This window comes from Plecotus auritus (genome assembly GCF_963455305.1).
Source record: "Plecotus auritus genome assembly, chromosome: 8".
Classification (NCBI taxonomy): domain Eukaryota; kingdom Metazoa; phylum Chordata; class Mammalia; order Chiroptera; family Vespertilionidae; genus Plecotus; species Plecotus auritus.
The window spans coordinates 118719874-118732167 of NC_137782.1; the positions used below are offsets into that span (position 1 = coordinate 118719874).

General features: G+C 39.0%; 1 protein-coding gene across 12 annotated transcripts in view; it reads left to right on the forward strand.

Annotated features, from left to right (window-relative positions):
- The window catches only part of IMMT (inner membrane mitochondrial protein), a 50566-nt gene that overhangs the window by 13468 nt on the left and 24804 nt on the right, over positions 1–12294 (forward strand). For 2 of the 12 annotated variants that reach the window (XM_080686512.1, XM_080686516.1), the window contains exons 3-6: positions 696–885; positions 6501–6609; positions 8467–8604; positions 8935–9030. In XM_080686512.1, coding sequence (XP_080542638.1) covers positions 696–885; positions 6501–6609; positions 8467–8604; positions 8935–9030 — 533 coding nt within the window. The remainder of the gene's footprint in view (positions 1–695; positions 886–6500; positions 6610–8466; positions 8605–8934; positions 9031–12294) is intronic. The other 10 variants (XM_080686517.1, XM_080686519.1, XM_080686518.1 and 7 more) reach the window with 5 other exon arrangements.

Genomic DNA, 12294 nt, shown 5'->3' on the forward strand with positions numbered 1-12294 from the left:
TGTCTTCCACTCTATGGCAAATAGATTTATATCCAGAACTCAGCACATTGTAATTTAAAAAGTGTTTGTTAGTTGTGTTTGTTTGTTTGTATTATCTTACTTTTATAAATGGTTTATTATATTTACAGAAATGTTTGATTAAGGGAAGAGGAAATTTGAAAGTTAGTGATAGTTCTTTTTTGGGTTCAAAAGAAATTTCATGATTGTGAACATCTTGAATGTTAAGTGTTAAAGGGTAGATTGCTTCATAGCTACCTATCCTAGCTATTACTGTATTTTAATTTTTTTTAGTTACTCATAAATAAATGTGGTTTTCTATTGTGGACATGTTTAAAATAAATCAGGGAAAGGTGATGTGCAGCTGCACTAATAAACTTGCTGTGATCTGAAGCAGTGGTAAAGAAGTAGCGGTTCAAGGTCTTTGCATAGAGCAGTGGTCGGCAAACCGCGGCTTGCGAGCCACATGAGGCTCTTTGGCCCCTTGAGTGTGGCTCTTCCACAAAATACCATGGCCTGGGCGAATCTGTTTTGAAGTGGCGTTAGAAGAAGTTTAAGTTTACAAATTTGGCTCTCAAAAGAAATTTCAATCGTTGTACTGTTCATATTTGGCTCTGTTGACTAATGAGTTTGCCGACCACTGGCATAGAGTTAGGAGAGCCAAGAAACATAAATGTGTTCCTATTTCTTTCACTTAGGTTGTCTCCTGCCAAAATTGCTGGGGCTGGTCTTTTGTTTGTTGGCGGAGGTATTGGTGGCACTATCCTGTATGCCAAATTGGATTCTCATTTCCGAGAAAGTGTAGAGAAAACCATACCTTACTCAGACAAGCTCTTTGAGACTGTTCTTGGTTCCTCACCTTATAGTATTTCATTGTCAAAGAAGCCGGTAAGCATTTTAAATAATACTTCAATTTACCCTATGACATACTTTTAAAAGCAGGTTGTTTTCATCTTGAAAGTATCTTGCATGTATAATTCAATAGATCTTGCATGTATAATTCAGTAGATGCGTTTGTCAGGTTTTTTAAAATATTAATCTGTACTGTTGGATTTTTATCCCTTTGGATTCCCGTAAGTGCTCCCACTTAGTATACACCATATAGGAAATAATTGGTTGGCACATGCAGGTAAATGGAAGAGCCAGCTCCGGTAGAGGTAACTCTGGCTGTCCTGTGAACTGGGGGGGTCCGCGTCAGCCCACACCACTGCCGCTGTTAAGCTCTGACTTACACCACTGAAGACCAACGTAGAATGGTCCTGACACAGAACCCAAATGTTTTTGTTAGTAATGGCTCCTTGAGGCCACAAATCAGAGTCAGAATTTTCAGCTACATACTAACTGGTTCTTCAGTACTGGCATTCCTTGGACTTTGTACATATTCTTCAGAGTTTCACCCTTGTTTTTTCCCATCAAGCGTAAAAAAAAATCTTAAATATATTTTCATTCAAACAATTGCTTGAAAAAAATTTACTAAAGAGAGTGTGGATATTTCCTGATTTAGTATTGGGTATTTCTTTATGCTGTGAGGCTGGACATGCTTGATCAGTTTATTCATAGAAGCTGGGTAGACTTCTGTTCTCTAGTATCTAGCATGGTCTAGAGACCAATCCTGTCACAAAGTTAATATTTAGAAAAGCAAGTATCCTCTGACAATCCCCAGCACCCAAACATGCTTTTTCAAAATGTTCTTGTTTAGTCTTCTGCATCATTTATTCTTTGTATGAACTTTAAAATGTCTATGCTGCCTGAGGGAGATAGTCTTGCTTCTCCAATAATCAAGGAACAGAATCCTGTTGATTCATTCTATAATCCTCAGTCCATTTTAAGCTCCATGACCCAGAAGAAATAGCTGGAAGCAATTCTAGGAGCATGGAGTCAGGCTGAATAGCTCATAGTAGTATTCTTTTCTCACTTCACATGACTTTAATGTCATTCTTTGTAAGTGACATGTTTATCTCTCTCAATAATAACCTTGACTTCTTCTCAGTCCTTTAGCTACTCCTCTGAACATTTTCCACTAGGATAACTTGGCAGGTCCATGTTGGACCACCTCAAAACTTACATACTTCTCAATTTGCTTTATTTGTGTTAAGGATAGTACCATGCTGTCTGGTAGATAGGTTAGAATTCTTGGATTCATTTCCATAGTTGCCTATATTTTATTAGCTATTCTATTGTGTTTAATCTCTGATATTTATTCTCTTTCTGGCATTACTAGTATCCTTATCCCAGTTCTGACCTTTATCATTTCACTAGTGGCCCGGTGCACGAAATTCATGGATGTGGTGGGGGTGTCCCTCAGCCTGGCCTGCACCCTCTCCAATCTGGGACCCCTCAGGACAGTCGGACATCCCTCTCAAAATCCGGGACCACTGGCTCCTAACCGCTCACCTGCCTGCCTGCCTGATCGCCCTTAACCACTCTACCTGCCGGCCTGATCACCCCTAACTGCCCCACCCCTGCCAGCCTGATTGCCCCCAACTGCCCCCCCCTGCTGGCCTGCTCACCCTAAACTTCCCCCCCACCTCTGTAAGCCTGATTGCCCCCACCTGCTCCCCCTGCCGGCCTACTTGCCCCCAACTGCCCCCCCCCCTACCAGCCTGCTCGCCCCCAACTGCACCCCACTGCCGGCCTGATTGGCCCCCAACTGCCACCCCCCCCGGCCTGATTGCCCCCAACTGCCACCGCCCCCCCCCCGCTTGCCTGATTGCCCCAAACTGCCCCCTGCCCGCCGGCCTGCTCGCCCCCAACTGCACCCCCTGCTGGCCTGCTCGCACCCAACTGCCCCCCCTGCTGGCCTGATCCTCCACTGCCTCCCCTCCCGCCGTCCTGATTGCCCCAACTGCCCCCCCTGCCGGCCTGCTTGCCCCCAACTGCCCCCCCTGCCGGCCTTATCGCCCTCCACTGCCTCCCCTCACGCCGTCCTGATAGCCCCAACTGCCCCCCTGGCCAGCCTGCTCGCCCCCAACTGCCCCCCCCTGCCGGCCTGCTCGCCCCCAACTGCCCGCCCCCCTGCCGGCCTGCTCGCCTCCAACTGTCCCCTCTGCCAGCCTGCTCGCCCCCAACTGCCCCTCCCCCCCCACCGCCAGCCTGCTTGCCCCAACTGCCACCCCTCTTCCCGCTGGCCTGATTGCCCCTAACCTGCCTCTGTCTCGGCCCCACCACCATGGAAGGTCTCCCGGTCTAATTAGCATATTACCTTTTTATTAGTATAGATATGCAAATGATTTTACAGACTAGATTAGTTCCTCTCCTCCTACACAGTCTTTTCTTTCCTTTTTGTTTTTGTTTTGTTAATCCTTACCCAGAGGATATTTTTTCCCATGGATTTTTAGAGCGAATGGAAGGGAGGGGGAAAGAAAGAGAGAGGGAAACATTGATGTGAGAGAGACACATTGATTGGTTGCCTCCCACACATGCCCTGACCAGGGCCAGGGATCCAGCCTGCAACCAAGATATGTGTCCTTGACCGGAATCAAACCTGTGACCCTTCAGTCCTCAGGCTGGCGCTATAACTACTGAGCAAAAACAGCTAGGATGCACACAGCCTTTTCCATCCTTCTCCCAGTCTCCACCCCCCAGATCTCTCCTAACATAATCTAGGCTATCCTCATATCAATATTAGAGAATCTTTATAAGTGCTATAATGTTTTTATGAGCTCACTTATCAGGAACTTTTGTACATTTTCTATTGTTTAAAAGACAAGATCACAGAATGTAAAAACTAGAGACTTTAGAAATTGTCTCATGTTCTGAATAAGGAAAGTGGATCCAAGAGTGGTTAACTGTTAGCCTAAGAGCTGGTCATCAGTTCCTTTATTCTGTAGTTGGTGGTTTTTACTAGTTCCTAGGTTGGCATTTGATACGTTTGCCAGTCTGGCTTTCATTTACCTTTCGGGCCTTATCTCTGAATGGTCCTTGGCTTCATGCCAGTTTACTTTATAAATATGCCTGTGCTTTCCATTCTTATTCAGCAAATGTATGTTGAATGCTTATTATGTACCCAGGCACTGTTCCAGGGCCTTGGTTAAAGTGGAGAACTACACTAAGATCCCTTCTGTTTGCACAACTTTTGCCATTGTGGTCTTCTACCCAGAATTACTTCCTTTCTTTTGCCTACTAATGTTCTCTTCAAGTCCTGCATCCTTCACTACACAGACCAAAGTGAGTTTTCTCACCTCTACATTAAAATAGCAGTTAGTGTTTTTATTTTTAAATTTTTACCATTTATTTGTTAGCATTCTGAACTGTTATGCATTGCTTTTATTTATTTATTTATTTTTATATTTTGTTAATCCTCAGCTGAGGATATGTTTTCCATTGTGTCCCAACCATGTGGATTAAACCCACAGCGCAGGTACGTGCCCTTGACCAGGAATCAAACCCTCAAAACTTCGGTGCTGTGGGCCGATGCTCTAACCACTGAGCATGCTGGCCAAGGCTCAACTTATTGCTTTTAAAAAATATACATTTTATGGGAATCCTTTTAGTGCCAACATGGTTATTTATACGTAGACAGTAAATATTGAGAGAAGATAAACTTAAAATCTTTTTGATGGACATGGAATAAGACTTGCATAAATGGAGACAAATGTTATATTCTTTGATGAGACTTCGCATGTTAAAAATGTAATTTCTCTCAAATTTATGTATTTCTCTCAAATTTGTATATAGTTGGGAAATGACATCTACATGTACATACACACGCACACACACATAGCTAATAGAATTCTAATAGATTTTTCTAGAGGTTGAAGAATTAGACAAGACGATTCTAGTTCATATAGAGGGATAAATAATGTAGCTAAGAACATTTTTGAAAAGTGTCAGATGATACTTGCTTTCCCAGATAATGACTGTTATAATCCTTCTTTAATAAAACAATAAGGTTTTGACACAGGATTAGAAATTAGAAATAGAACAAATAAGGCTACTCCCTGGCTGGTTTTGCTCAGTGGATAGAGTGTTGGCCTGTGGACTGAAGGGTATCGGGTTCGATTCTGGTCAAGGGCACATGCCTGGCTTTGTGGGCTCAATCCGCAGTAGAGGTGTGCAGAAGGCAGCCAATCAGTGGTTCTCTCTTGTCGTTGATGTTTCTTTCTCTCTCTCCCTCTCCCTTCCTCTGAAATAAATAATATTTTTTTAAAAAAGAATAAATAAGTCTAGAAATAGATCATATTCATACACAAGCACATTTATTGTGAGAGTATGAGTTTCTAGAATCATATATGAAAGTGATCTGTTAATATATGTTGAAAATATTCAATCCCTTTGACCCAGCAGTTCCTTTTTTGGCAAACTCTCTTACAGATACCACTCTATAGTGCTTTTCATTTATATGGATAAGGATGTTTAACAAAACAGAAAACAACTTGAATGACCAAAAATAGGGGAGTAATTGGCCAAATTATGGGTTTTGCAACTACATTAGGGTATGCAGTTAAATTAGGATATTATACAACAAGAAAGAATTTCTTGACCTGGAAGAGAATGTCCATGATATATTGTTAAATGAGAAAAGAGCAAGTTACATGGTAATTTGTATAATATAACCCTATTTTAGTTTAAAGAAATGAGAATTTGTATGTGTGTATATTCCTGAGCTTCTACTCAGGGTGCGGGTGTGGGGAGGGTTGAGTTCAGCTATTAGCAGTAGCAACATGAGAGTGCTGGAAAGGAAAGGAGCAATAGAGAGGCAAAGTAAAACTATTGCTTTATCTTTATATTATTTTGCTTGTTATAGTGAGTGTGTATTTCGTGATTTAAAAAATAAAATTTTAATAAAAATAAAATACATATATGTTTAATTTCTGGTAGTGATAAAATTCAGTACCATTTCTGTTTTGTTTGAGTAGTCATCTTTGCGATATATGAGTCCCACTGCCTACCAAGTTCTGGCAAAAAGTGGGACAACATAGGTGGTAAATGAAAATATTGCTATTACTCAGTAATTTTCTCTGGCACCTCATCTGGCAGTCCTGTTAATGAACAGTGCCTTAAACTAAAGGCAGGTGGTAGTTGAGAGCGAGGCGTGACAATTAGATTATATATTTTTAGTATGTAGTTGCATGAATCTTGGAGATTAAAGATATAAAAAGCTAATTTTCATTTTTAATCAGAGCCTATAAAAATCACTTGTTTCCAACTGAATGTATACAGAAGATAACACATGATTTAGGAAGCAAATGGAAATAGTCTTCTCAATATTGTATATGTAAAAAGAGTGGTATTTAAAGGTAGACTTATACATCATGTACTTTATTAGTTGCCTTAAGAGAAGTCTTTGTTACTATTAATCCTTTGGAATGAAATTTTTGAACTGCATTCTTCTAATATGAAGGCTTCTCTTAATATGGTTAATAAAACATTATGTTGTAAAGTGCTAACTCTATGTTAAAAGCCTGAAAGACTTGGTTGTTGAAAAAACACATGTTACTGTATGCTACCTTTTTGAATCAACAGTATTATATCCGAAATGTTAAATGTTTTTCATTTCCAAGATTGAGTCTGGTCCACTAAAAATCTCCAGTGTATCAGAGGTAATGAAAGAATCTAAACTGCCTGCTTCACAGCTCCAAAAACAAAAGGGCGACACTCCAGCTTCAACAGGTACCAGTATTTATAATCATTCTTTTAAAATTATGGTTAAATGAATTGTTTTAATGTATTTGTACTTGTGGTTAAGAGGGCGGCCCTTCTGCATGAAGGACTCTCATTTTAGGGGTTGAGAGGGATATGGAATTGGGCTTTATTATGAATAGCTGCTCAGTGAGGGTAATGGCAAGAATTGTCTTACCTGCAACAGACTTTATTTTTTCTTTTCTTTTTTTTTTCCTTCTGACTCCTAGCTTTCCCCCTCAGATTTACATATTCTCTTTTTGCACCTATTTTTTTCCTGTTCACCAGTTTTTTCCTCCTCTCTATTCTTAGTGATTAAAGTGTCTGATCTAGTTTGGATCTGTAGATATTTTTTGCCATCATGATTTATTAATAGTCACACCTTAGTGTACAGCACTGAACCTAACTCTAACCTGTTCAGTGATACACTTCAAATGTGTTACTGAACAGGTTAGAGTTAGGCTAGTTATGTTTGAACTCCTTAGTCACCTCTGTCCTCAATTAAATCAGTTGACTTTTTTCCATTTGGCAAATATTCACTACCATGTGCCAAGCAGTCTTCTAGGTATTGGAGATATAGCAATGAATAAATAGTAAAAACTAACTACCACAAACTATGGGAATATTCCTTAGTGGGATGAGGGGAGGGAGATCATATATTAAATACATAAGTAAAATGTATATATAGGATGTTAGTGGTAAGTAAGTGTGGGAGGGAATATTGCAGTTCTAATGGAGTCAGTAGGGAAAGGCTCGCCTGGAAGGTTTCATTTGAGCTAAGGCTAAGAGATGAGGAAGTGAGTCATAGAAGGCTGGCGGGGAAAGGCATCCCGGGCAGAGGGATTAGCTAGTGCATGGGCTTGGCATTTTCCAGCAGGGAGCAGATGAAGCTGGAGTGTGGAGCAAGAGAAGAACACTAGCAAATGAGGCCAGCGAGGGAGCAGAAAGCCTACTGTGGCAGTCCTGGAGGCCATCATAAGAATCTGCTTAAAAAAAAAAGAAAAAAGAATTTTGCTTTATATCTGAGTTGGATGGGAAGTCCTTGGGAGGGTTCTGAGCCAGGGGACTGATATCTGACTTTTATTTTAATAAGATCACTACTGTGGAGAATACACAAGGGTCCAATGGAGAGCAGGAGGCTAATGGATTTTGTGATAATCCAGCTTTATCTCTTAAATGGGACCTTCAGTTCTTAAAAATTTTTCTCTCCATTTTGTTGCTCTTTTCCCTTTTATTCCACCTCTATAATTACTCATTTTCTCTTCACTTTTATTTATAATTTATGAGCGCTTGAGTTTTTTCAACTTTCCTTTCTTTAAAAATATGTCTATGAAATAATTTTAACAGATTTCTGTTCTTCACTAATCCACTATCTTTACTGTGATCTTCTTGTGTTTAAAATGTTCATCTTGTTCTTGCTCACACCTCTTGTTTCATCTCTACCACTCTTCAATTAAAAATGATTTTTTGGTTAATTACTTTCTTTTGTCTGCCTTCTTCATTATAGGCTCCTTTTCCCTTTGTTATTATTTTCCCATGTTGTGTAAATCTTATGTACGCCTCTCATATGTTGATATTTAGTGCACTTAGTACTGTTACTAGAAGCCTTGCTTGAGAATAATGATGGTTAAACTGCAGGTGGATGCTGGCAAGACTCTTTTCTCCAGTGTTTCCTAGCTGTTGTATCTTGTGGGTTTGGGTATGTGATGGACAGTGCCCCGGTGTATTTGTGTGTTTGAATAGTGGCGGCACATCCATTTGTATTTTTAAGGGTGGTAGTAGTAGTGGATACCTGTGTGTCTCTGTTATTCCGGGAAACTATAAATACCATGAGTAACATATTTACAGCATCGACAGAGGCAGCCAAAATTATTTCTGCAGCAGGTGATACACTGTCGGTCCCAGCCCCTGCGGTTCAGCATGAGGAATCTATAAAAACTGGTCACCCTTACATTGATGAAGGAAAACCCAAGTCTGCAACTTCAGGTAGTTTAATTATTTATATTGTGGTTTTACAAATGATATGCTCATCCGAACTATTTAATACCTAGACAACCCCTAGATACTATGTAAGTACACATTTATATTGATTTTAAGTCTGCAGACTTTCTTAGGTAATTTTTACAATTTCAAAGTCTGAATACATCTTTGGAAACAAGAAGTCTAAGAACTGATTTCTTATTTCTTCATGTTGGAGTCATTGAATGATGCTCTCAGTTGATATAGCTGGCAAGTAAAACGATGGTATTTTTATATCCCTCTGAGCTTTCGAAATTCTATGCTGAAATTTGATTTCCTCTCTACTTTTGCTGCAAGAGGAAGCATCCTCAACTTTTGTAAGGGAGCGACCACCTGAAGAAGTTGCAGCTCGCCTTGCACAACAAGAAAAGCAAGAACAAGTTAAGCTTGAGTGTATGTAAACCAGACGATTTCTGAAGTACTTCGAGTTATCCCTATTAGTTGCTTTCTTCTTCAACCATCAGCATTAGTTTCTCATCTATCAGCTAGTTCTGATTCCTTTTGTTTCTTTAGTGGCCTTGCTCTATTCACCACCTTCATTTCATCATTTGTGTTCTTTCTATCTAAACTTCTTTTACCCAGGTAACAAGGGCTATTAGTGTACCGTTGGTGAAAACTCCAAATAATACTTGTACTTTCTCCATTTGTTTTTATTATGGTTAGTGATAAAGGTTCTTTGTACTCTGGTGGACAGATATTGTTAGCAATTTGCCTGTCTTTTTTTTTTTTTCAATTACAATTGACATTCAATATTGCATTAGTTTCAGGTATATATCACAGTGGTTAGATACTTATATAATTTAAGTGATTCCCCCATACATCCTTATTACAATATTGTAGACTATATTCCCTATGTTGTACTTTACATCCCCATGCCTGTTCTGTAATTACCAATTTATACTTCTTAATCCCTTTACTTTTTTTATTCAGTCCCCCAAACCCCCTCTCTTTTGGCAACTATCATTTTGTTCTCTGTATCTATCAGTCTGTTTCTGTTTATTTTTTTTTTAGGTTCCACATATAAGTGAAAGCGTATCGTATTTGTCTTTCTCTGTCTGACTTATTTCACTTAGCATAATACTCTAGGTTCATTCATGCTGTCACAGTTGGTAAGATTTCATTATTTTTTATGGCTGAGTAATATTCCACTATATATATATATATATATATATATACACACACACACACACACACACACACACACACACACACACACATACATATATATATGTACCACATCTTTATCCACTCCTCTATTAATGGGCACTTAGATTGCTTCCATATTTTGGCTATTGTAAATAATGCAATAGTGAACATAGCGATACATATGTCTTTTTGAATTAGTGTTTTGGATTCTTTGGGTAATACCTAGAAGTGGAATTGCTGTTCTATTTTTTTTTTTTAAATATATTTTATTGATTTTTTACAGAGAGGAAGGGAGAGGGATAGAGAGCTAGAAACATCGATGAGAGAGAAACATCGATCAGCTGCCTCCTGCACACCTCCCACTGGGGATGTGCCCGCAACCAAGGTACATGCCCTTGACCGGAATCGAACCCAGGACCCTTCATTCCGCAGGCCGACGCTCTATCCACTGAGCCAAACCGGTTTCGGCTTGCTGTTCTATTTTTAATTTTTGAGGAACCTCCATACTGTTTTCCATAGCAGCTGCATTAATTTGAATTCCTACCAACAGTGCATGAGGGTTCTCTTTTCTCCACATCCTTGCCAACACTTGTTTGTTGATTTATGCTTGATAGCCATTCTGACAGGTGTGAAGTGATATCTCATTATGGTTTTAATTTGCATTCCTCTGATGATTAGAGATGTTGAGCATCTTTTCATATGTCCTCCTGGGAGAAATATCTATTCAAGTCCTTTGCCCATTTTTTAATTGGATTGTTTGAGTTTTTTGGTGTTAAGTTGCATGGCCTAAGAGTCTTTTAATTGTTAAATTCATAAATTTATTTGTGCAGTTCAGAGTGGCTCACCCTCTGCTTTATTACCCAGCCTCTGTGCTCTCACTGTAGTAGCCCTCTTATCTGACATTGGTGGGGGACAGATGTTCCACACATTTCTGATTTCCAGCTAACTGAAGCATATTTCTTTTTACATTTCAATTTTAAGTTTTCTGATGGTCTAAAAAAAGATAATAGATGTGTAAAATGTATTTTCCTGTCTTAAGGCACATGTAACATAATTTATTGTACTGTGCTGCAATATATTGATGTCTCGTAGTAGTGGGCATGTAGCTTTATGATGAATTGAGGAATTGTTTGTTTTACATTTTTTAGAGTTTTGTTTTTGTGTGATTTTTTTTTTTTTTTTTTTTTGTCTCTCCCTACCCCTTTTCTATTTGTCTTCTGCCTTGAGTGGTTCCTGTTTCCCTTCTAATGCGTTGGATCCGCCCTACTCTGAGGAGGCAAGTTTGTTAGAATTGTGTAAAGTGTAGAAGGGACAAAGGAGCATAGGTGTAGATTTGTGTGTTTTTTTGTTTATTGTTTTTTTTTTTTTTTTTTTGAGAATGTTGTATTTTTTGAGGAATATTTTGATGTCTAAATAAGTGAAATATTTCTATTTTTTCCACTTTTTAATTTTTTTCTGAATTCTTTACTACAAATCAAAATCACTTTTCCCTTTTATTTATGTTTTTTATTTATTTTTTACTCTTCTTTTATCATATGGACAACTTGAAGTAAGCCATAAATTTAAGATGGCAATGTCTGCTGCTTCATTACATTCCTTTTTTCATTGTCTAGTTGTTTTTATCTTTCATTTTGGGCAAAGTGAGAATTTTCAGGATTTTTTTCTGTCACCTCATAGTTTTCTCTCAAACCTTAATTTAAAAATGTGTGTGTAAATGTCAAGAATCAAAGCACAAAAAATCAACAAGTTGGACTACATCAAACTAAAAAAACTATGCAGCAAAAGAAACAGTGAAATGAAAAGGCAACCTGTAGAATGAGAGAAAATATTTGCAAACCATATATCTAATATGGGGTTTAATATCTAAAATATATATGGCACTTGTACAACTCAATATAAAAAGACAAAGCAAAGTGAATAGAACTCTGAGAGGGCCTCAAGCTAGCAGCCTGATCTCCTGGGGTCTGCTAACCTCTGTAAAGTGGTTTATTTTATGCTTGAAATAATGTCTCACCATTAATTCAGGCATATTTCTTTGTAGCCTCTTTATCTCTCTATATCCCCTGTATTTTCAGTTGAACTTCAGTTGCACATTTGGTATTTTCTTAGTATTAGCTTTATCCTGTTTGTTTTTTTGTTTGTTTGTTTGTTTTTGTGTGTTTTCTTTGTTAATCCTAACCTGAGAATATTTTTTCCATTGCTTTTCAGAGAAAGTAGAAAAGAGGGAGAGGGGAAGGGAGGAAGGGAGGAAGGAAAAAGAGAGAGAGATGGATATGAGAGAGACACATTGACTGGTGGTTGGCCTCCAAGAGACACGGAGGTGGCCAAAACCGGTTTGGCTCAGTGGATAGAGCGTCGGCCTGCGGACTGAGGGGGTCCCAGGTTCGATTCCGGTCAAGGGCATGTAACTTGGTTGCGGGCACATCCCCAGTGGGAGGTGTGCAGGAGGCAGCTGATCGATGTTTCTCTCTCATCGATGTTTCTGACTGTCCCTCTTCCTTCCTCTCTGTA